The sequence below is a fragment of the Dermacentor variabilis genome, chromosome 5 (genome assembly GCF_050947875.1).
Source record: "Dermacentor variabilis isolate Ectoservices chromosome 5, ASM5094787v1, whole genome shotgun sequence".
Lineage (NCBI taxonomy): Eukaryota > Metazoa > Arthropoda > Arachnida > Ixodida > Ixodidae > Dermacentor > Dermacentor variabilis.
Genome location: NC_134572.1, coordinates 64,536,238 through 64,557,894, shown reverse-complemented (window position 1 = coordinate 64,557,894; position 21,657 = coordinate 64,536,238). Strand labels below are relative to the sequence as shown.

Genomic DNA, 21,657 nt, shown 5'->3' with positions numbered 1-21,657 from the left:
TATTCTGACGAGGACATAATGCCAGAAGAAAAGAAACTCCTTGTGTACCAGTGATTGAGGGCATTTTACAGAAATGCAGGTGGTTAAATTTAATCTGGAGCTCTCCCATTGCATTTCTCATAGCGCCTCTGCTGCTTGCGATGTTAAACCCAATCAGTCAATGAATCAAATAATTTAATTGGTAATTTCCAGCTCGTGAAGAAAAAAAGACGTGCAATATCCGACACCTTGTTTTCTTTGCTTACAGAGGACATCTGCAGCTACACAGAGCAAGCGGAAAAAGCCAAAAGCTGCGAGATGCGCCAGCTTCTCCGCGGCTACCACGAGTACCTTCTCACGCAAGCGCCATTTCAGCAAGGACAATTGCACAGCAATGAAAACATTCCACCGAGAGTGGCAGCCACACCGCCGTTGCAGCGCCTGCAACCGCAACCCAGGACCACGCCTCCGGAGAGACTTTTCACCAGGAAGTCCGAGCATGCACGCGAGATGTTTCCGTCTCGTCTCGCCTCCAGGACTGCCAAGGAGGCGACGGTGAAGTCACACTCAAAGCCATTGGACCTAAACCTTTCCGGAGTGTCAGACAGCAGTGTGTTTCTGCCACCACCATCGCCCATGAAAACATCGTAGTTCAGCTACGGAGAAAGAGCACAACTTTCGGCAGATGCATCAAGTGTGTGTGTGTGTGTATGCAAGAAACATGGAGTGCTGAGTTCACTTTGTCACCTTTCTGTGCATGTTTTTAAAGGCATATCTGCACTGAAAGATCCACATAATTTTGCATGTCTTTCATCAATACATTTATACAGAAGGTTACAAACGTGGAGTTGTATGTGATTTGCATATAACGAAAGCTGAAAATATGAAATTCTGACAACATATGTAGAGCCATTTCAGTTGGAATGTCAATTGCTTATTATGGTGTGAGTAGAAGGTGATCACACCCAGCAAAGAAAAGTGCCACACAATCTGGCAAGTCATGTCTATAAAAAGTACAAATGTGCCTTGAGTGCAGGGCCACTATGTTGCGGTGATGCCTTTTTCGATGGCATTCCTTGTTGAATTTCGTTGGTGGACAGAGTGGTGCTCTGAATTTGTCTATTTCCAAGAGGTTGGGGGAGGCAGGGAAGAAAAACTGCAAGTGCAGCTTGAATAACACCCTGTCCCCTGCATTATCAATGGGATCAGCTGGCTGTGGACAATGAATGATAAGAGTGGCATAGAATCAAGCAGAAGACATGGCTGCAAAATTGTGGCCCTGGTTGCTGTATGTGGCTAGTGTGTGTAAAAAGTTTGTACAGCCTCTGCGCAATAATTTATGTGTTGGTTGCCAAGCGTAGCATTGTGCCTACAGGTAGGCTGTATTTTCATGACTATTTATGAAAGGAATAAGCCTGGTGTGTTTCTCATAGAAGCAGTTCCTATTTCCAGTTGAGCACTCCACTATGCGTAGTGAAGTTCCAGTTGTCTTGCACGTGTGGTTGTAAATATGTTTATGTTCAAACACCTGGCATCATTTACTGTTTGGCATAGAACAGAAGTTCTGTTTCCAGATGGTCTTACCATCTTATGACACTGTATTACAAGTTTTATGCAAACCAACTGTTGTGCCATTTACTCGTATTGTGTACGTGTAATCCTCACCAAGAATGTTCACTCAGTCGCTCCTGCTTCATATGCTTGTGCATATTTTATAAAACATACTCATGGGGTTTCATAGCAAGCACATTTGGGGATGTTGACAAGGCTGTGTTTGGCTTAATTTTTGCAGTGTACATATATTGATCTTTTTTCTGGTTTTATGTATCTCGGTGACGGACTGACCTTGTTATACTGTGTGCTTTATGTGCAAGGCATATTTGCTCACCCTTTTTTTTATCAAGCGTATTTTATTCAATTTTTATTTATCACGCGTATTTTACGCAAAACATTGAATGCATTTACTGATTTGATTCCAAGTGAAATTCTGTTGATCCAGAACCTTTAGATGTGAACCTGTCTTTGCACATACCATCTTCCACTATCAGTACTTTAGAGGGTTCCAGCATGAAAAAGCCTTTGTTTTGTCTACTGTCTGAGCTTTAACCTTTACTTTTCAATATACACTCTTTTCTGTTTTTCCTTCTCATACTCGGTTATATTTGTGTAAAAGACAGAAAAGAAATAAAGAAATTGAACATAAAGACATATAACAGGTTAAACAGTTAAGACTTGAAATATTGTTTCAGGCTACATTATCTAATATATGGAGAACCTAAATATTGTGGGCTTCATGAGACTAGCTTGTACGATCCATGGTTTGAGGTAGCAACAACAATTAGCTAGAATGCATACATTCAGTTGTTAATATAAAGAACTGGAGATTTACAGCATTAAGACAGCTATTTTTCTCATCATACATTCTGCTTGGATCGCCCTGTGTGCCAAATTTCATAAAGTTAAGCCGCGAGTGCAACGCTTCTTTATTATTATTATTATTTTAAATAAAAGGTCGGTCATTACGGCGTTCTGTGGGGATCTTGTTATTTCTTGATTGCTCATTTGATGTCATGGTCTCTGGTTTGCATTATAGTTTACCGCTAAGGAAAAAAAAAAAAACATTTGACTCTGTGGTGCCATTTCCAATTCTCTCGCGTGTGTTGGCGGGTCATCGTGGCGTATTTAAATAAACTGTTGTTACGAACCTGACCAAGCGTCGCTTCTTTTCCGCGCCACATTGTCAGCCTGAAACGCAGAGAGAAAATTGTCCACGTTTTTTTTTTTTTTCGCTGACTGGAACGGAATATAGACGGTTGCGTTCTGCTGATGGCAGTCTCGAGGTCGGCGTCAGCTGGGTGACGGAAACTCACGTGCGACTATTTACATACGGGCATTTTGAAATCAACTTCCGGTCGTGTACATCCGTTCCGTTCGGAGAGTGCGCAGAATCTGGGGGCGTCGAACGCGCAGCCATCTTGGTGTTTTGGGTGTAGTTGAAGGGTATTATATCTGTGATAATCGGCCGGCACCGAAGCCCTGTGCGTTCGTCCGGAGTGTATTTTATGATTTAAGAGGCCCCTCCTCGTCGCGAGATATTTATTGCAGCTGATTTCAGCCTCGTTGTTCACTCGTCGCCAGTGGGGCACAGGAGTCAGCGGCTTAGGATGGCCAATAAAGATGATGAATACGATTATCTTTTCAAAGGTAAGGCAATTTTATGCTCTGGTTACCGGTGCTAGTTAGCTGCGGCGCGTAATTTGTGTCTTTCTTCGGCGCTCTCAAACACCTACTTTCGTACCTGTCCCTGTTTGCCGGAGTTGCCTAGTCCGTTTCAACTGGGTGAGGCTTCCATAGGCTTAATTTCGCTGCCCAAGTTTTATTTCCTCAACTTCCGAGGAGCTTTTGTAAGCGGATTTATTGACCAGGCATCCGCGACTTCACCGCCTGATTTTTCTCCGGAGATTTAATTTCACTAAGCCGTTTCCCGGTGTTTGAGTGGGGGCGGACAGTAGGCAGTGACGTTTGTAGTCGGCAGTCTGTTTGACCGTGTCACGGCTTCTTTCGGCTACAGCAGCACCTGCCTCTTCATCTGAAGCACAGTTGCAACATTCGTTTCGAGTTCCTTTCAACAAAGAGCTCTCCAAATGCGCTTCTTGGTCGTCTAACTGCGATGCGCAACGCCTACTTTTCCATAAGCCTAGTTCAGTCGGCTCTCTTTGACGTTGTCTGTGTGCGTGCGTGTCGCGATTCTGCGAGTTGATGTCATCCTGAGCGGAAGATGACTATGCTATGTGCGTGTGCGCGGCCGTGGGCAGCCTTTCTCTGGACTTCTGTCTACCGCGCTCGTGAAATATTGCTCCAGTGCTGCTGACCGGGAAACCGCACCGTACCCTGTGCCCATTCAAGGACGCGACGTCAAGGAAAACATTGAGGACGATTGTCGGTTTCGCTCGGTGTCTAGACGGTAGTACGTCGCGATGGCAAGGTTCATATCGGAAGGAAGATCTTTTGGCGTTGCCGCCCACCACGTTATGCGAGAGCCATATGCAGTGTCTGCGTACTAGGTGAAACCAAGATGACGAGACTTGTCGTTTTGGCCGCTAGATTTTTATTCGTGTAATCCCTACTCTGCCGAGCTTCCGATGAGGTTTAAGATTTGAGGTTTACACCCACAAAGCAGCGCCGGAATTCCAGCTGTATCGCTCTTGATAACAGGTCCTATGTCAGCAATTCAACGCCAGCGTAGCTTTTGTCATATTACGTGTTTATCAGCCGGTGTTCGTGACACGGGATAGACCGATAACCGGCTGACCCGAAAGCCTGCTGTTAAATATGGAGATATGATTCAGTAGACACGTAACTGGGTGGGGTATAATTAATACACTCCATTGATTTCGCCTTGCACTTCCTTGGCTGATGCACGATGGTCTTAAGAATTCGTGCTTTTTTTGTTACTAAGCTTAGTATTAAGTTCTCGCCAACCTTTCAGATTACAGTAGCAATTCGTAGGCAATATTACAAATTTTGCACAAAATGGTTCTCTACAAGGGTAACATAGCTGCTTCTCTCTCTATGTGTATATGCTATGCAGTCTGCTGCATGCATGAAGGCTTTTCTAGCCAGAGCGTGCTATCTCCTGTGCTTTGATACTGCAGTCACACAAAGTAATGCTGGCCCTGAAATGTGATGTGAATGAAGGCTCTGAAAATGAACACCAGCAAAAGGGAGCTCTTGTACACTGTAACACTGCACTTAACACTTTTGCAACACTGCAAATGGTCAGTCAGAGCCTTGAGCTGTGCCCAATATGGTTCAGTTGCTTGCGCTGTATAGATCGGTTTGTTGCTCCTTGCACATTGAGGCATTTCTTTTTCAACACGAAGGCTAACAATGTCTTAATATTAAAATTCTGGAAAAGATGTAACTTAGTACTGTTCTCAAGAAGAGATCATGTACAGGTGAGGGGTATATTAAAATAAGAAGGAGACTTGTGTGCTTGTTTAACTGCAAAAATGAGTGCACTTGAAATGTTGGGGTTTTTGTATGAGTGCACTAATCGTTGATGTCATTGCTTATGTCGCCAAAAGAAATTTAGTCACGATTTTGTGGCATTGAACTGTTTGTGTCTAATTTCAAATACTCTAGTCACTTGGATGTTTGTACCCAGGGCTTGCTACAGCATGGTTGGATGTAGAGCAGGGATGTGGTTCTGTGGGTGGTTGTATACAAGGGGGGACCCAAAAGAAGCAAATTTTGTTTTCCGTGCCATGCCACTAAGTGTATGTAGCCCTCTTCTACCAGTGCCTTGACAAAAGCCATCATAGAAGCAAGTCATTCTGTGCATTGCCTTGTTTTTAAGGGTGTTAACCATGACACGTCTGCGAAACCATCATGTGTGATCATACGGAGCTGTCTCTGCATAAAGTTTTTTCTTTTTTGAAAAAAGAAAACATGCACAGAAATTCATGGAATGCTTCAAGAAGCGTTCGAGAAACAAGCCTTGAGCCTTACTAAAGTCTACGACTGCTATTGTTGATTCAATGTTGGCAGAATGAGCATTGGAAGATGAGCCTTGTTTGGGTCTCCCTTCAACCAGTGAAACAGACGAAAATGATTTGTGAAACTATCAACCAAGATCACCGAATGACAATCGACGAGTTATCAGAGAATACAGGCATTAGTGTGCATGCCAACAAAGTTTGACTCAGCTATTGCAGATGAGGCGAACAAAAATTTGAAGGGGCAGCATTTGGATCGTGTATCGGCTGTAAAAGCAGCTCTGCAGATGGCCCTTGACAGGATCACAAATGAAGAGTTCCTAGGATTCATCGAACAGTGCAAAAATTTAAGTGCATTGCAGCTCGGCGAGACTACTTTGAAGGCAACTTTCTTTTTTTCCTTAAAAGAAAATCAAATTGTTCACTTCAAAAAAGTTCGCTTATTTTTGGACCCCCCTTGTATTTATTCTGAAATAGTAAGTGTCCCGAGAATATGAGAGCATCAGAACAGCGGTTCTGTAAGGGCTAGGGTGAACTGAGTTTCGTTTCCGTCAAAATTTACACTTTAGAACTTGAGCTTTTGATTCGTCTACATGACAAGTGGGCACCTTAGGTTCAGCATCTTACAATAATGATTTTGCAAAAAGTGCCATAAAGCCACCTATGTGGTTGCTAGCAGTTATTGTTTTAGCTGGACACTGTGCCAACTTCGGCAAATATCAAATGTATGGCTGGCATGTTTAGCAACGGACTTGTCGCCATTTCTCGCATACTCATGTAATGAATTTTATGCGAGAACGAAAAGAACAAGTTTGCATGTCTGGTAAAACACTAATGAAAGAAGCATCACAAATTGTATTACTGCACACACTGTTGTTGCACATTAATGCATGGGGTGAGGCAGTGACAATTGCCAGAATTATTTTGCTGTGGTGCCAGTGTACTGTGTTGCACTGCTAAGCTTGAAGTTGCACAATCAATCCTGGCCACGAGAGACCCATATTGATGGGGGCAAAATGCAATAACGCTCATGTACTTTGATTTATGTGCATCCTATAGAATAGCAGGTGGTTAAAATTAATCTGGAGTCCCCCACTAAGGCATGCATTGTAATCATATTCAGTGTCTTCGTAAGTACCATTCTATGGGGGCCAGAAACATTCATGAGCAATATTAGCAAAGTATGCCAGCAGCTTGCAAGCTTCTGCACTTGACCTAAGGTTGCTTCTCGCTCGGAAGCAAGACTGCAATGACTGGCAGCTTTCTGCTGCCTGTGTAAAATATGCGTGCATTCTGTGAACTGCATTAATGTGGCTATCACTCATTCTGTGAAACCTGGGCTAATTTACCTAGCCTAATGTGCTCTCTTATCGCCGTTATCATATAGCTCTGGTACCAAGATGCAGCCAGGAATCTGCTCGCAGATGTGGCTATGGTGAAACAAAGTGTGTGGAACTGTTATCGCAACATGAAACATATCTTTATTGGCTGCTTCGTAACAGTTTCACATCTTAATGAGACTGTTTTAACCCTTTTCTGTCAAGAAAATGTGCAATGCAAGAATGTTTTTAATGGATTCTGGATGGACCGCGTCGCAAGATGTTGCCACAATCACTGCTGTTTCCGGCTGCATCTTTTCATGGTAATATGTTGACTATATGTGTGCACCCAGTTCAAATGCATTCATAGCTGATCAGAGTTTATCACTTTTGGAGACATAACACTTGAGTTAAGGGAGCCAGTGCAGACATGCAAAAGAAACTTGCACTCTAGTGCCCTTTCTGTCACTTTGTGTCTTAAAATTGCCGAGCACGTTTACAGAGTGGATGGCTGAATTGCTTTGACATGTTTGAATGCCCATTGTTAGTCCTGCACAATACAGAACATTGCATTGTGCAGTCGAAGTAGTATCAAAAGTGATCAATTCAGAGTAAGACTCCTGCTTTCCCTAACTGCAGCTAGCTTCTAATGCAATAGCAGCCAATTATTGCCCCCTCAACCACTCCAAGAGCAGCTTGCTGTAGCTGGCCTCCCCAAAATCAATCCCTTATGCAGATGTGTTTCAGAGAAACTTACTCATGAAACTATTGGCTGACTTGTTTGTGCACTTGACCTTGACTTCTTCAAATCTTCCGTTACAGTGGTCCTGATAGGGGATTCTGGCGTTGGCAAGAGCAACCTTCTTTCGAGGTTCACACGGAATGAGTTCAACTTGGAGAGCAAGAGCACCATTGGGGTGGAGTTTGCCACACGCTCGATCCAGGTGGACAACAAGACAGTCAAAGCTCAGATCTGGGACACAGCAGGCCAGGAACGCTACCGTGCCATCACTAGCGCGTGAGTCTTGCTTGCAAGTAAATGTTCGTTAAATGTATAATATGCAGTAGCTTAACCCTATAATGCCAGTTGTCGAGAATTCATGACCTACCAAACAAGTGTAGCCTATGCCCTGGGAGTATGTATGCTGACTCAAGTGCCCGCTGTCACACATTCGTGACAATGTCTTCTAGTGATGACGTGTGGTGCCATCTAGGAGCAACAGTGAGAGGCTGGCAACCATTGTTTGGGCTTGCGGTCGACGAGGAGCTCACATGTGAAACATCAGCTATTATCTAAATTTTTACAGAATATAAAGAACATCAGTTTATGCTTCAAGAATTTTTTCTGTATTGTTTACATCAGAGATTACGACGGCTGTGTAGTGAGCTTGAAATTGGTAATTTTTTTGCGTTGCTACTCTGGCCACAGTTTGTCGCGTATTCGTGACATTCGGCATTTATGGCATTCAGTGGCTTTAGCAATAAGTTGCCCTGACATCAAGGAAAGGCCTTGTTTTTCAGGAGGGAATGCAATTTAGGATTTTTTTTATCGTAAGAAGGGGCTTCACATATGCCTTCTGCCGCATGATATAAGTGGTGACAGCTGTTTTAAGAGAGAGAAGTTTTGCGAAGTTGGTGGCTGGTAGCTAGTGGGCAGCATTTTGTTGTTGCAAGGAGCACATTTTGACTGAGGCAGTGGTGCAGGGCAGAGCGGTGTTCTTGCACATTTTGTGCCAGGTATTTCTGCTACACAGAAATAAATTTGGGTCGTGAGGGTAAATGTCTACTGTAAAAAAAAATGTTAACACCCTTGGGCTTATCTTGTCCTCAAACATTAATCGTCATCTGTCTTGCTTGCTTTTCCTCTCTCGAAAACTCGGCGCTCGCTGCTTTCCTGTCGAGAATGCTGTGTCAAGCCGATAACATGCAAGCCATTCGGGACTAGGAAGTACAGGGCTCGCAGCGTTAAAAAACTGCTGGCAAGACAGATCATTATTATTGTTTGGGGGAAAAATACAACCCAAAGGGTGTAATCTTTATTTAGTGTGGTGTGACCTTCCTCCCCCCGGCTACACCTGCAGCTTACAGCCTGCGTTAGCACCGAACACTGGCTGGCCATCAATAGCACACGCTGACCATACAAGACATATACAGTTCGTTGCGTGCGCAAAATTCAATGAGAACCTCTGCCTGAACAAAAGTGCCAACTATTTTCAGTATTTTCAGGAGCCATAGGTCACCAGAAGAGGTCATGTCGGTCATTTTAGCACAAAGTTAAGTTTTGTGCAAGTAAGCCAGGAACTGGCCTCACTCATTTCTTTTTCTTGCAATATGTGTGCAACATTTTTTGGACGTAGTGTCAGGTGTTGCGAATTCACAAAGTTCATAGAAAACGAAGTCTTCACACAAAGTACTGCTGGCATTCGATTGCATGGGCTAAATGAAGTTAAAATCACACCTGCAACAATTTTTTCTGCTGTCTTTAATAATTCCAGCGTTCACGTGTTTAATGACCTTACCAAGACTGGTATTTATACCAGTTTTGTTCATCCTGATAGTAAGCATCACCACTGGCTGCTAAAGAATGTAAACCACGTGCTTCCTAGCCTGTAAGCGGCTATCAACATTATCCCTCCTTGCTTTACCGCTGTTCAAGCTAATTTTTTTCCTCGTTGGTGATGTTTGTCCCTCGTGACGCTTTTGTTCCAAACATTCATTATTTCAATAGTTCACGTGTCCAGAACATAGGTGGTGGTAGTGCTGAGCTCAAGGATTCCACATAGGTTTCCATAATGTTCATTGCAGCAGCGGCTGGAGGGAGTTTCTCGCAGTGCAGCAGTCGAGGGGAAGGCAGTGTTAGCATAAAGTGGGAAGCAGTGTTGTTTTTCTGATATCTCGTTGCTCGCTTTGCCTGCTCTCAGGGTATTACAGCTGAGCAAGCAGGAGTAACTTGAGAATGCAAGAATATGCACTGTGCTAGCATTTTTCAAAGCAGCACCAGTAAAGCCCCTTAGGTGCCGGCAACGCATGTCTTTCCTGGAAGGCTACCTTAAAGTACAACTTTCAGGGAATTCTGAAGGGTAATGTTAAACTAATATTAGTGACGGTGCTTAAAAATGTTTTAGGTGTCTGATTCACTGGAAATGGACATTTCCTAAGTGAGAAACTCGTCTAAGCATAGTACAGGATTTGTAACCGCTGTGAAAATACTGTACCAGCCCTGCCACTACAACTAATGCCCATTTATTTTTGGTCACATGAAAAGCAGGTTTGTTTCACTTCAGGGTGAAAAAACTTTTTTTATCCAAACATTATTTGACTATGCTAAGCGTTCAAGCTACTCTGTTGGTGCTTTTATGGTGTGCAACATCCTTTCTGTGTGTGCCTGTCATATATAGAAGTAGAGATGTGGCAGAACAGTAGCCCACAAGTGAGTGAAGACATCAGAAGATTAAAGGGGATGATGTTCGTCAGCATGCACGTTCGTGTATTTCCTATGGGAACTGCCAAATACAACAGTGCACTGTGAATCGAAGCATGTAATAGCACCTGGAAAGGCGCGACCTTCAAGATTTTTGGCACAGGAACATTGAGGGACATTGTGACAAGCCTTTTTAATAGCTTTTTCATGATGTGCATGCACAGTTAGCAGTCTTGCTGCTCAGTTACTGGGCCAACCGATGCATTGTTGGTTTGATCCTCCAAAGTGCGGCATCGTCCTTTGCTATGAGCACTGTAGTGCCATCACTGTGGCACCATAGAGAGCTAACTTATTGCGGTTAGTTAAAGTGGGGAATGACGTGCATCATCACATTGCCCTCCTTCATCATGGGCAATTTGAATGCAATAAAATGTGGAGCCTCTGCTTGCAATTTTCTCAGAAACTTGGCATACAAAGAATGTCACGAAATTTGTATAAGAACAGTTTAATCTAGATGGATTTATTGTTTGTCCGCCTGTGTAACCAAATTTGTTTCAGAGCCAAACTGTGCAGTGGAGTAAAAGCTACAGTTACAGCTACAGCAGCTGCTTAATTTTGGAGGCTGTGCTTTTGCTACCTGGAGGCGCTGGAAACTCAGCACGGCTGCCTTGTTTTGTCACCAATTAAAAAAGAACAGTTTCGGAACTCTCACACCACAACAGATAACACTACCAAACTTCTAAAAAATCAAGGGTACAGCCATTACACAAGTATATATATTTATTTCATCACAGCATCACATGTATTGTGCAGAAGTTTCAGGTTTGTCTTCAAGGGGCAGTATGCTGTTTTACAGTAAATGACTACTAACCCCACTGGTAACGTTCTAAAACATGGGAACATGCTACGTGTGTGGCTATGTGCATGATATCAACACACTAAAATATTTTGACCCCTAGTGGGAATTGAACCTTACTACGCATTATGAGGTATACTCTGCCATGAAGCAAATCCTGAACCTTCTAAGACGGTGCACAGATTATTACTATAGCAATCACTGACATTAGTTTTGAAATTTCAGGATGGCACAAGGCACATAGCTCATAAAAGTATGAGAATGTGTGAGGGTCCTTGGTTGCTTCACAATGAAAATATGAGGCACATGCCTGCTTGTGTCGTGCACTCATTAGGTGTCTTGGCATCGGCTGTTTGGGTGCTTGCGTAAGAGTAACACTGATCTTAAGATTTCACAGCAATGCTACGCATAAAACTTATAAATATATTTCCCTACACTTGCCTCACCTTTGCATCAAAGTACTCTTATAATCCTAGGTATTTTTTGTACACTCGCAGACAACTTTTTGTGGCAATGAAGAGAAAGCTACGAAGGCAAAGCATGCACAAGTGAGAGTGCTTCAGAAAAAGTCACATTTTCATCCACATTAGTTTAAGCTGGGAAAGAGAAACCATAAACACCTTATTTTCAACATTATAAGGCCGAACACACCGCTGAGTGCTAAATTTGACCTATTTTTATGCTTTTCTCTTCCGTGTTTGGGCAAACACAAAACCGTTACACGTGGAAGCTGCGTCTGTTCCAAGAGGCCAAAAGTGCTGTCAAATGCTGCTGGACTACTTCGTATGGTAATACATGTGCTAACGCTCCACCCTTGTAGCTTTCCCTTGCTTGCCACAGAAATTTGCCTGGAGGTGTAACGACTCAAATAAAGTTCAGCCTCTTCGTTCCACTGATCATTCCTGTGCATAAGAATGCTTCTGCATTGCATCATGGTTGGATGTGGGCTGTGCCTATGTGCAGGTACTACAGGGGAGCTGTGGGTGCACTGTTGGTGTACGACATAGCGAAGCATCTGACCTACGAGAATGTGGAGCGTTGGCTGAAGGAGCTGAAGGACCACGCTGACCAGAACATAGTCATCATGCTTGTGGGCAACAAGAACGACCTCAGACACCTTCGGGCTGTACCTACCGACGAAGCAAAGGCCTTTGCTGGTTAGTGTGATTTGCTCTACAACCCACTGAAATGAGAATACTGAGGCCTTTAAAACTGTTTTGCTCATTGTTTGTGCCTCAGTAGGATTGCCTATAATCCACATCAGGCTACGTTTGCATGAGGCAAAGTTCAAAGAAATGGGCAAGTGAAAGCAAGACAGATGATCTACGCTGCCTGAACCATGAATTCGATCTAGTCATTGGAATGGATCAAATTAGCTGTAGCTGACAGCAGCCTTCATAAAACACAAATTTACAATAGCAATACTCAAAATAGGCAGGAAAACCATTACTTCTGGCCAAAATGCATAAGAAAATGTTGTGGCTAAATTTTGGTTGCAGTTATGATTGATTTTCTTTTCACTGGAATAGCGGGTGCATCAAGTAGGATAGAAAATCGAGCATGTCTGAAAAAAATGCCTGAGCAATTGGTACTCAACTATTTGTATTCTTTTAAATCGGTCGTACCCTAAACTAGATGCAAATAAGAAATCGTAAAATTGTCGATGTCATTATGATTAATGCAAGCAAGCTTTGATGAATTCATTGCAAAATGCCCACTTTTCAAAGTTGCCCAGCACGCACTAGTCTAACGGGAATGGTAAGCATTGGTGCTTGTCTAAAACATGCCATGCCTACAAACCCACTTTTCGTGAACTGGCAGAGAAAGGCAGGGTGTTCTTGGAATTCACTGATTGTGCAAACAGTGATTGGCCTGTGTCATGTTCATGCTTCCTGCTGTGCCCACATTAAAACATGTTCGACACGTACACACACACACACAAAAACCTGAGCAACGACTGCGGGAGGTGATCCAACAACTTGCCTATGTCCCAGCGGTAGTTGAACATTATAGTGTCTTCACATTGTGCATACCATTATGCTGAAGACTGCCCAAGAAAATGGCACGTAGTGGGTCTACACTTCCTTTGAAGAGGCTTTAAAAAAGTTCTGAAGTTTGCATGTCAGATTATATGAACGTTTACAAGATTTTACTTGGAGTTTGTAAAAGCTTTGTTGAAATCTACAAAGTTCATTTGGGGCAAGCAGCCACTACAGCATGTGGCACATTGGTCTTGTTAGAAAAGTCTGAGATTGTAATTTTCACACTAAATATACAATGTGAACATTGAGGATTACTCTGTAGGACCTGGTTATTGTTCTCTCACATCAATATTGCACTTGAACCAGACCTTAGTGCATCTTGCTTCAAGGTCTCATCTGCAGGTTGTTTTTCCTAGGAAGCCGCTTTGCAGCTAGCTTGCTTGTCAGCCATTTTGCTGAAGAAACCCTTGCAGAAACCCAATTATGTTAGGGTAATAATTGCTGAAGCTTGGGTTTTGTGGAAGACTATAATTTGCCTGCCGGTGTTGGCTGCGCCTCTGTCATGAAGTGGCCTTGAAGGGTTTCAGTGCTCGAAAAGTAGTTTTAATTTGTAAGCAGACATATAATAATTTACCTCCTCGCTGTGTTGCCAACTTGTGGATGATGCCCTAAACTAAATGGTAGGAAGGAGTGGTGCTTGGGCAGCAGTCTACGCTGACTAAAGTTTTACTCTTTCGGGTAGAATAGTCTTTTGTGTGCTTTCTTTCTTTAATCACTAAGGCCCAAGAAAATCTAGCCACTGCATTTTTTGTTTTTGGTACGTGGTGTTCCTTCCCTGCAACAGCACCGGTGAATTTCAATGAATTCTGCTTTAGTTTAACAGGATGCTGTACTGTATAAAGTACACACTGCACCTTTTGGAATCAAACTGGAAGTAGGTCTTCAGAAAAAGGGATGCTTAACTTCAAGGATAGTGATAATATAATTTGTTGCAAATTGAAAGGGGAAGAATACATTGCTTTGTGACTTCAACAGAAAGTAAGATTCTCTTGTCATTTTCTAGCCTATCTTAGAGGTCAGAACTGATTGTTTCAAATAGTGGGTTACACAATGATTATTACATTGCTCATTCTACTTGGTTGAGCATTGCCTTTAACTCCACAGCCTCCTTTCCTTCCTATTTCTTGCAGTTTGTAACATGTTTGTACATGATCTTTATTTAAGGTGTCCTTGAGATATCTTAAGCCCTTTCATTGTGTTTCAGCTTACCTGTAACATAGTTTGCTGTAACAGTGATTGTGAAGACAAGGTCAATGAAGACAAGCTGCAAGAGTGGGAGGGATAATGTCAATGTGATCATGTTCTGTATATCTACCACCGCATTTTGTAGCCAGCATAGCAAAAATTGTTTTAAATGACAATATGGACTTCAAAAGCAAGTAAACTTCAACCACACATAAAAACAAATCGTACATAAATACACAGCATGTACGGTGGGATACATTTATCTTTATTGCCTTCTGTTCTACAATTTGCATGTGAAAGAAGGAAACATTGTGTTGTGAAAGAGGACAAAGGGCAGTCATCCTCAGAGGACAAATTACAGCTGAATGTTGTGCATTGTTTAGGATATGTGAAGTGAGCTGTTTCAAAGAATTACTGGCTTGGACACTGTCAAGAAGCTCTCTCGGATTTTCTTAGAACATCCTTGGAAAAAATGCAGGCCATTCTTTTCTATTGGTGTTAAGCCTTTTAGTCTGTTATAAGGGCTATTATTCTAATTATTGCCATCTTCAGCTGATCTTCAGTTTTGTCATAAAGTCACTGGTGGCATATTTGCTTTTGGACTTTGCAGGTCTAGTATTTCACTTCAACCTATGTACATCGACTTATGGCTTATTGCCTTATCACCAGTTTTTGACACTTCACTACCACTGCCATAAAGGTGCAGTTGTAGTCTGGCATAATGCGGGCATGTATCATGCACGGTGCATTTCACTATGCACAAAGTTGATGCTCTTGAGTCTAGAGTCGCTGCGCAGCCAGCATGCCTGGTGACGTAAGGCATGCTGTGGCCGTAGCTGATCACCACGCTGCTGCTGGCCAAGTTCAATGCGCTGAACAACACAGGGCACCAATTTTTGCCTATACTGGGGTCACCGGCGTGACATATCGGACATTGCTGGCCAAAGCCAGGCATGCTGGAAACTCCGGACTGTGTGTGCGCCTTAAAAGACGCTGTGCCAATTTTGATGAGGGTTGCTGCATTAAAAAAAAAGAAAAATTGCAATCTAGTGACCATAGGAAGAAAAGTTTTACTTGTGGTTTAAAATTTTTAGAAATCTTGTATATTGCAAAATTTTGAAAAACTCGTCCATCATGTTTGCAACTCTATAGATTGACAATGAAAAAATATCAGAATTCTGTAAACTGCACCTAATACAGTAAAACCGTGTTATAATAGTTGAAGGGGGAATTGGAATCCTTTATATCCATTACAATAAAACCTCGTTAAATCGTCCCTTGCTAATTCGGATAATTTGAGCTCGTCCTCTGGTCCCGGCAGGTATATTCATTAGTGCTATAAATCTCGTTAATTCAGATGTGTTTGGTCGCACATTGGTTACTTCGGATTACTCTTGCAACTTGGGTGACGCGAAGGAGCAAAGACTGCACTAGCGTCCAACCGAAATGAAGTGGCGGAGTCCACATCGCCACAGTCACCAGCGGAAATCGTACGTGAATGATGGCAATGCTGGAATGCTTCGTCCCCATTTGTGCCTGTACAGCCTTTATTCTTGCATTTACTGCCACACATAACACCGCATCGGCCGCGTGCCTTCAAAACTACATAGTTGCAATCCATGATTGCGTCGATAGCGCCCGCAGTTTTGTCCACAGCGGTTGTGGCAAGCAGTAGTTTCGTTCTAACTCGGTGTAAAGCCATCGAGGTTGAAGAGCACCGGCTACATCGTGATTGATGGATGATCTGTTAGCAGCCAGCTCACTGGCTAAAAAATAATCTTGATGTGTGCGTGGTAGTGAAAAGTGTATCGGGAAGACATGCACTGCGCCGCGAAGTAAGTCGTGAGGCCTTCGCCACTGCGAGCGCTAATCAGTCACGAGATGAGAATTGCAGCTTCCGCATCGCATTTGTGCAAAATAGAAACACTATTTCCTGATTCTTTCAGTAAATAAAAGCGTGTTGACGTAGCAGGCATCTTTTTCTTGATACTCTCGATAATTCGACATTTGCTTAGTTTGGACAGCTTTTTGGGTTCTGTGAAATTCGAATTAACGAGGTTTTACTGTACTACATATACTGCAATATGAACGCCTGAGGATTATCAAGGGGAATTTCACTTAGTTTGTTATATCTGTTGTTTCATTTGATTGTACTTCTAAAGTGGACAAAATTGATGTAATATTTTGCACCCCTCTGAAATATATTGTTAATTTGGGAGTAGGACTTCTGCAACGCCCTCTTAAATCTTTTAACAATTTCATGTAAGCTGTAAATTGCTGAACCTCGCAATAACGAAATTGGTGGGGAATGCGAAAAAATTTGCTTTCGTCGGAGTTGCGAAATGAGGCGGCACAGATACGTAATGTGTAGCAGAACGAAACTCTTCTGTCAAAATTCCGTTGGCCTGCTTTGGTAAGCTTTGCTCGAGGATATAGAACCGAATTGCCGATGATACAAAGCACGTCGCATGCGTTGATCAGCAGTGGCAGCACTAGTATTCAGCACACCAGTACTCTCGGTCGATTGCTTTCGGAGATAAGATCTCTCTTGCAAGATATTGGTAACTCTGAACAGAGCAACAGCACTCCTCGCATGTAGCAGCATTTGTCCACCACATGCAGTTGCCCGTAGGCGCTGGCATTTCCGGCGCTGAACGCGAAAGTGGTCATATCGTGGTATGTCCAAACGCAATTGATCAAGATTACGGCCCTTTCGTGCATATCTACGTCCGGCACCAAATCCGCACGCAATGCCTGTGGGGTGGCACCAAAACCAGCATCCTTGAAGCAAGGGATGTGTACTGGACGATCACTGGTATTTTACACAATCTTGGTGCAGAGCAATTGCATTTGAGCTCTTTTTGTAGCCAGCTAGCCTGGTGCGAGTGGGTAATATGCGGGGTTACATTCTGGCAAATTTCGTTGATGTGGGATTCTTGGTCCAGTGGTTGCCTTGTAAAAGAATTCTTGTGTTTTAGATGTATTTGAATAGGAAAAGCTTTCTCCGAATCTTTTTTCTTGTTGTTGTTGTTGACATATGATGTTTTGTTCTTTTTTTGTGCAGAGAAAAACAAGCTCTCGTTTATTGAAACATCTGCGTTAGACTCCACGAATGTAGAAGCAGCGTTCCATCAAATATTAACAGGTGAGGCAACAGCTTTATTTTAATGCTGTTCATGGTGGCTTTCATTTTGTTTCGTCGAAATGTTTGTGCTGTCTGATAATTTGTGCAGTAAGATCTAAGTTAGTCAAACCCTGAAGGCCCAACCACAGGAAATGTGCTTAAGTGCCGAGTTACGCGACTTCATCTCCATACACTGACAAAGGGAAAGCTGACCAGCCATACGATACGCACGCAGTGCATGCTTCATTGCATGTAGCACAGTATATTGCTTGATCACCTTCTGCGGAAGTGGTAGTGTTTGGGTTTAAGGAATGTTTATTGTGAATTTCAGTATTCTAATTTTCCTATTTAATTCATTAATAATCATTTGAGGGTCAACTTTTTTGTCAAATGCAACCCCCCCCCCTAGGGTTAACTTATTGCAGATTAAAATCTTTGGAGTGACCTACTTTGAAAAAAATTTACTGTGATTTTCTTAGTGACCATAAAGTTACAAAATATTTTCTGTAGGTAGACATGCATTGTTTGTTCATGAATACAAATAGGCTTGCATTAGTAGTTATAAGAAGAAAAATATAGATACACTGGAATACAGTCGCCGACCATTTATTCGGACCTCACAGGGACTGCGGAAATATTCGAATAAACAGGTGTCCGAAAAAGCAGATTAAGAAAAAAAAAAGAAACTTCTTTATTTCCATGCACTTGTTTGGACTCGGCAGTAGGCTTGAAGAAATCGGGAATGCACCGTTGCACGCTGTTCTGTTTATGCGCAATCAGGTAAGCCTGAATCTCGGAGAGGGTCGTACGGTCAGCTGAAAGTACAGTCACTGCTTGTACACGCTCCGCATGCGACTGCAGCGTAGCACATGGTGTCATCTTCCGACTCAGTCATCGTCCGGCGGTGCAGCAGAAACCTGACGAATGATCTCGCCGTCGTCGAGTTCTGCGCATGTCAGTACAGCAGTGTCAGCACCTGTGAAACTGTCAAAGGAGGCTGTGTCCGGAATCGCAATGCAACCACTGCACAGGTCTCGGCAGAACATTTTCCGCATCAGTAGGGAGCACATCGGAAGGTGACAAATCCTAGGCCTCCCGGCACCCGCTTGCCGGCATTCCCCAGCGCAGTCTGCGCGGGCACTGTCGGCGCCCTTAGGCACTTGACGCAATGTTTCCGTATGCTGCGTTGGATCACCAGAACCTCGACACAGCACACAAAACAAACACAACCATGCCGACACCACTCGCACAAACAAAAACGTGGCCTACTCGCAGCGTCGTGCGCGAAGAAACAAATCAACTGCTGGATTGTCTTGACATGGCTTACTAAGCTGAAACCAGAACTGCTGTAGAAACACTCTATCGAACCAGGCAGAAATGATGATGAGCGGGGATTTGCAGTCGCGCCACTTAATGGGGCTGCAAGGAAGCTCCGTTCAAAAGAAAAATGGCGTTCAGCAAGCAGAGCCATGCACCGGTCAGTCGGTGCATGGTGCTCTCGATCGAGTTGGCTGAAAAAAATTGGTTGGCTCAAGGAGTATCCGAAAAATCGGACGAGAGGTTGCAAGGTGTCCGAACTTTCGGCAGTTGCTATACATGATGGTCTATGGGGAGAATGGTGGTGCCACGAAGCAGACCGAATAATCGAGCATGGCCGAATTTTTGGAGTCCGGAAAATCAGTCGGAGACTGTAGATATACTATTCCGATTCAGCACTTGAGAAGTAATCATGGCTTGAATCGCTTGCAGAAGAGCAACCAGCCCTCGCATCCATAGCGTCTCAAACTGTGCATGTGAGTGCACGCAAGAAGGCTCTGTAATTCTGCGCCCATTGGACATGAGTTGGAAGCTTGCACTAATCTTTCGTTCCATCGCCAACGAGGAGCAATTCGTTTTCGCGAGTCTCAAGAATAGAAATGCAGGCATACATGCCAGCCTCGTTCATATATGGCAGCATTATTTGTATATACACTTAAACCTCGATATAGCGAAGTAGGTAAAAAGTAGGTTAAATCGGCAATTTGATTCGTTATATAGAAATTATGTTGTATTGAAATTTTATCTTTATGCAGTCGGCAATTGATTTTCTTACATGGGAACGGGCTGCAGAATTTTCCAAATTATCGGGCAATCGAATACAGCAAATTTGAATCGGAAAAAAATTCATTTTGATGAATTTGGGAGCCGGCAGCGAATGATACGGTTTCGTGCCACAACTATATCTTCACATCGGCAGTACGAATTAAGCAAAGCCAGCCACGCTTTCGTGTGCACTCCAACCCTGTGGCTGATAGCGTCGCCTGCACTGAGACGTTATCATGAAAAGCGCAGGCAACAGGGAGCAAATGCTTCGTCTGCCTCGCGCTCCAACGGGTCGCCGAAACTTGAGATCACGCAATCTCTAATATCTATACCTGCGGTAAACAGCTTGCATGATGCCACGTTGTCTCTGTACACCCACTCTTTGCACATAAGGCAGGTTACCTCTAAAACGGTGCGCAAATGCGTATGCTCTCAGCCACGCTTAAAGCCATGTGCAACCACAGCCGAGATGTGCGCCAGGAATCTCAATGCGTGCCAACTTACCCTTCACCCCCGTGCCGCTTGATCTCATCACGAGCTTGTTCCCCTCCCCCTCTTTCCCTTTGCTCGCGTGGGAAGGCAGCATTCGAGAAAGAGAGGCCACCATCTTTCTTGTGTCACCCTCGCACACTTTCACTCGCACCTAAAGCACAAAGTTCGCAGGGCGCGATAGGTCTTATTGCCCTTGGACTTTATGCAGAATGTGATGCAGCTCCACTTAGTCACTCTAAATGCACCGCATGCAATTCGAGAGATGCGTTTGCAAGTAGCCACTTTAATACAACTGTTTGACCACCTTCATCCACGGAAGTTTCCATTTATATTCTCGGCATTCCTTTGCAGCGGAAGCGAAATTTTGTCATGTTATAAATCGCACGCACACTTCGTTAAGTTGAGGTTCTAAGTACATGGTGTTCTGTGGACAAGAGGTTGTGAAAAGTTAAATACTTCAAAGAACGAAATTCACTATGTGACGAAGTTTGTTATATCGAGGTGTAACTGTACCAGCACCCGCCTGTGAACAGATGCAATCACACTCGTGTAAGCAATAAGAGCGACCATCTAGCAAGGACTCTTGAGATATTAAAAACCAGATATTGGTTCACGAGTGCGACAAACAGAAACAGCCTGTGAGATGAAGCCAAATTAACTGCCGCATGTGTGTGGATGCGCAAGGTGTCATAAACATGCCGGCGAGAGGAAGCCATGGAATTAAAACAAAGAGACTGTGGAGTGAAAAAAAATTTTTTTTTTGTATCCACACGAAATGGTAGGCAACCCTAATCTTTGACTTCAGTGTCTCTTAGTGGCACTCGCACCTCGGCGTTGTTGTTCCTTTGGTTAAGCGAGCAAACATATTTCCCCTGGCACAATAAGAGGGCGAGAAGGAAGTGCACCTTATAAACAAAACCTAGACAAGAGAAGGCCTGAGTGCTCGGCGAGTGACGTTGTGGAGAAGAGGCTGGCGGCGTGCTCGGAGATACAGGTTGAATGAAGGGATCGCGCCCTTATGGGCAACATTAACCAGAGTGCATTTATTTTATTTTTTTTAGGCATAGTTGAGCAGATGGCCCGCAGCGAACAGAGGTGTTCCAAGATATTTTATTTATGCAACAATATTTATGCACTGCATTATTAAAAAGCCTGTTCATAAAAAAGAAATGGTTCAGCCTTAGGATTGAGAATGAATTTCCGGTAAATGACAGGGAGCATGGCTTATATTGAAAAGTCTAAGTGCTGCCTTCTTCAGAGTTGCTTCTTTGTTGTCTTGATTTATTGTCGGCATCAAAAAGTTTGCCGTTCATGCGACCATAAAAGTTAGCAAAATGTTAGCACTGCACCATAACACATCTCATGACAGCTTCACTGGTGTGCCCTTCTTCACATTCGGGACACATGTATTTATTCCAGTCTAAATTTCACTTTCGAGGGATTATTACTTACAGTACTGCATTCCACATAATTGCACCACCTCAAATGAGTTTAGCAATGGAGATACAGTAAAAGCTCGTTAATTCGAACCGCAAGGGGAAACCGCTTCAGTTCGAATTAACGAAAGTGAAGGACAATAACAGTACACTGCGATTTGGAAGCAGTAGGGCATGTCAGAAATTTGGCGTGTCAGAAAGTGATGGCGTGTACCGCGACCAC

At 43.4% G+C, this 21,657-nt stretch overlaps 2 protein-coding genes across 4 annotated transcripts in view; both read left to right on the top strand.

Moving 5' to 3' along the window:
- Nucleotides 1–2,688, top strand: part of LOC142582700 (centrosomal protein of 152 kDa-like) — a 42,698-nt gene extending 40,010 nt beyond the window's left edge. For all 3 annotated transcript variants that reach the window (XM_075692654.1, XM_075692653.1, XM_075692652.1), the window contains one exon: nucleotides 248–2,688. In XM_075692654.1, the coding sequence (XP_075548769.1) occupies nucleotides 248–630 (383 nt within the window). In that variant the 3' untranslated portion in view covers nucleotides 631–2,688. The remainder of the gene's footprint in view (nucleotides 1–247) is intronic.
- Nucleotides 2,689–2,912: 224 nt separating this feature from the next.
- The window catches only part of Rab11 (RAS oncogene family member Rab11), a 33,157-nt gene continuing 14,412 nt past the window's right edge, over nucleotides 2,913–21,657 (top strand). The window contains exons 1-4 of the mRNA XM_075692651.1: nucleotides 2,913–3,183; nucleotides 7,619–7,814; nucleotides 12,037–12,230; nucleotides 17,365–17,445. Of these exons, the coding sequence (XP_075548766.1) occupies nucleotides 3,144–3,183; nucleotides 7,619–7,814; nucleotides 12,037–12,230; nucleotides 17,365–17,445 (511 nt within the window). The 5' untranslated portion in view covers nucleotides 2,913–3,143. The remainder of the gene's footprint in view (nucleotides 3,184–7,618; nucleotides 7,815–12,036; nucleotides 12,231–17,364; nucleotides 17,446–21,657) is intronic.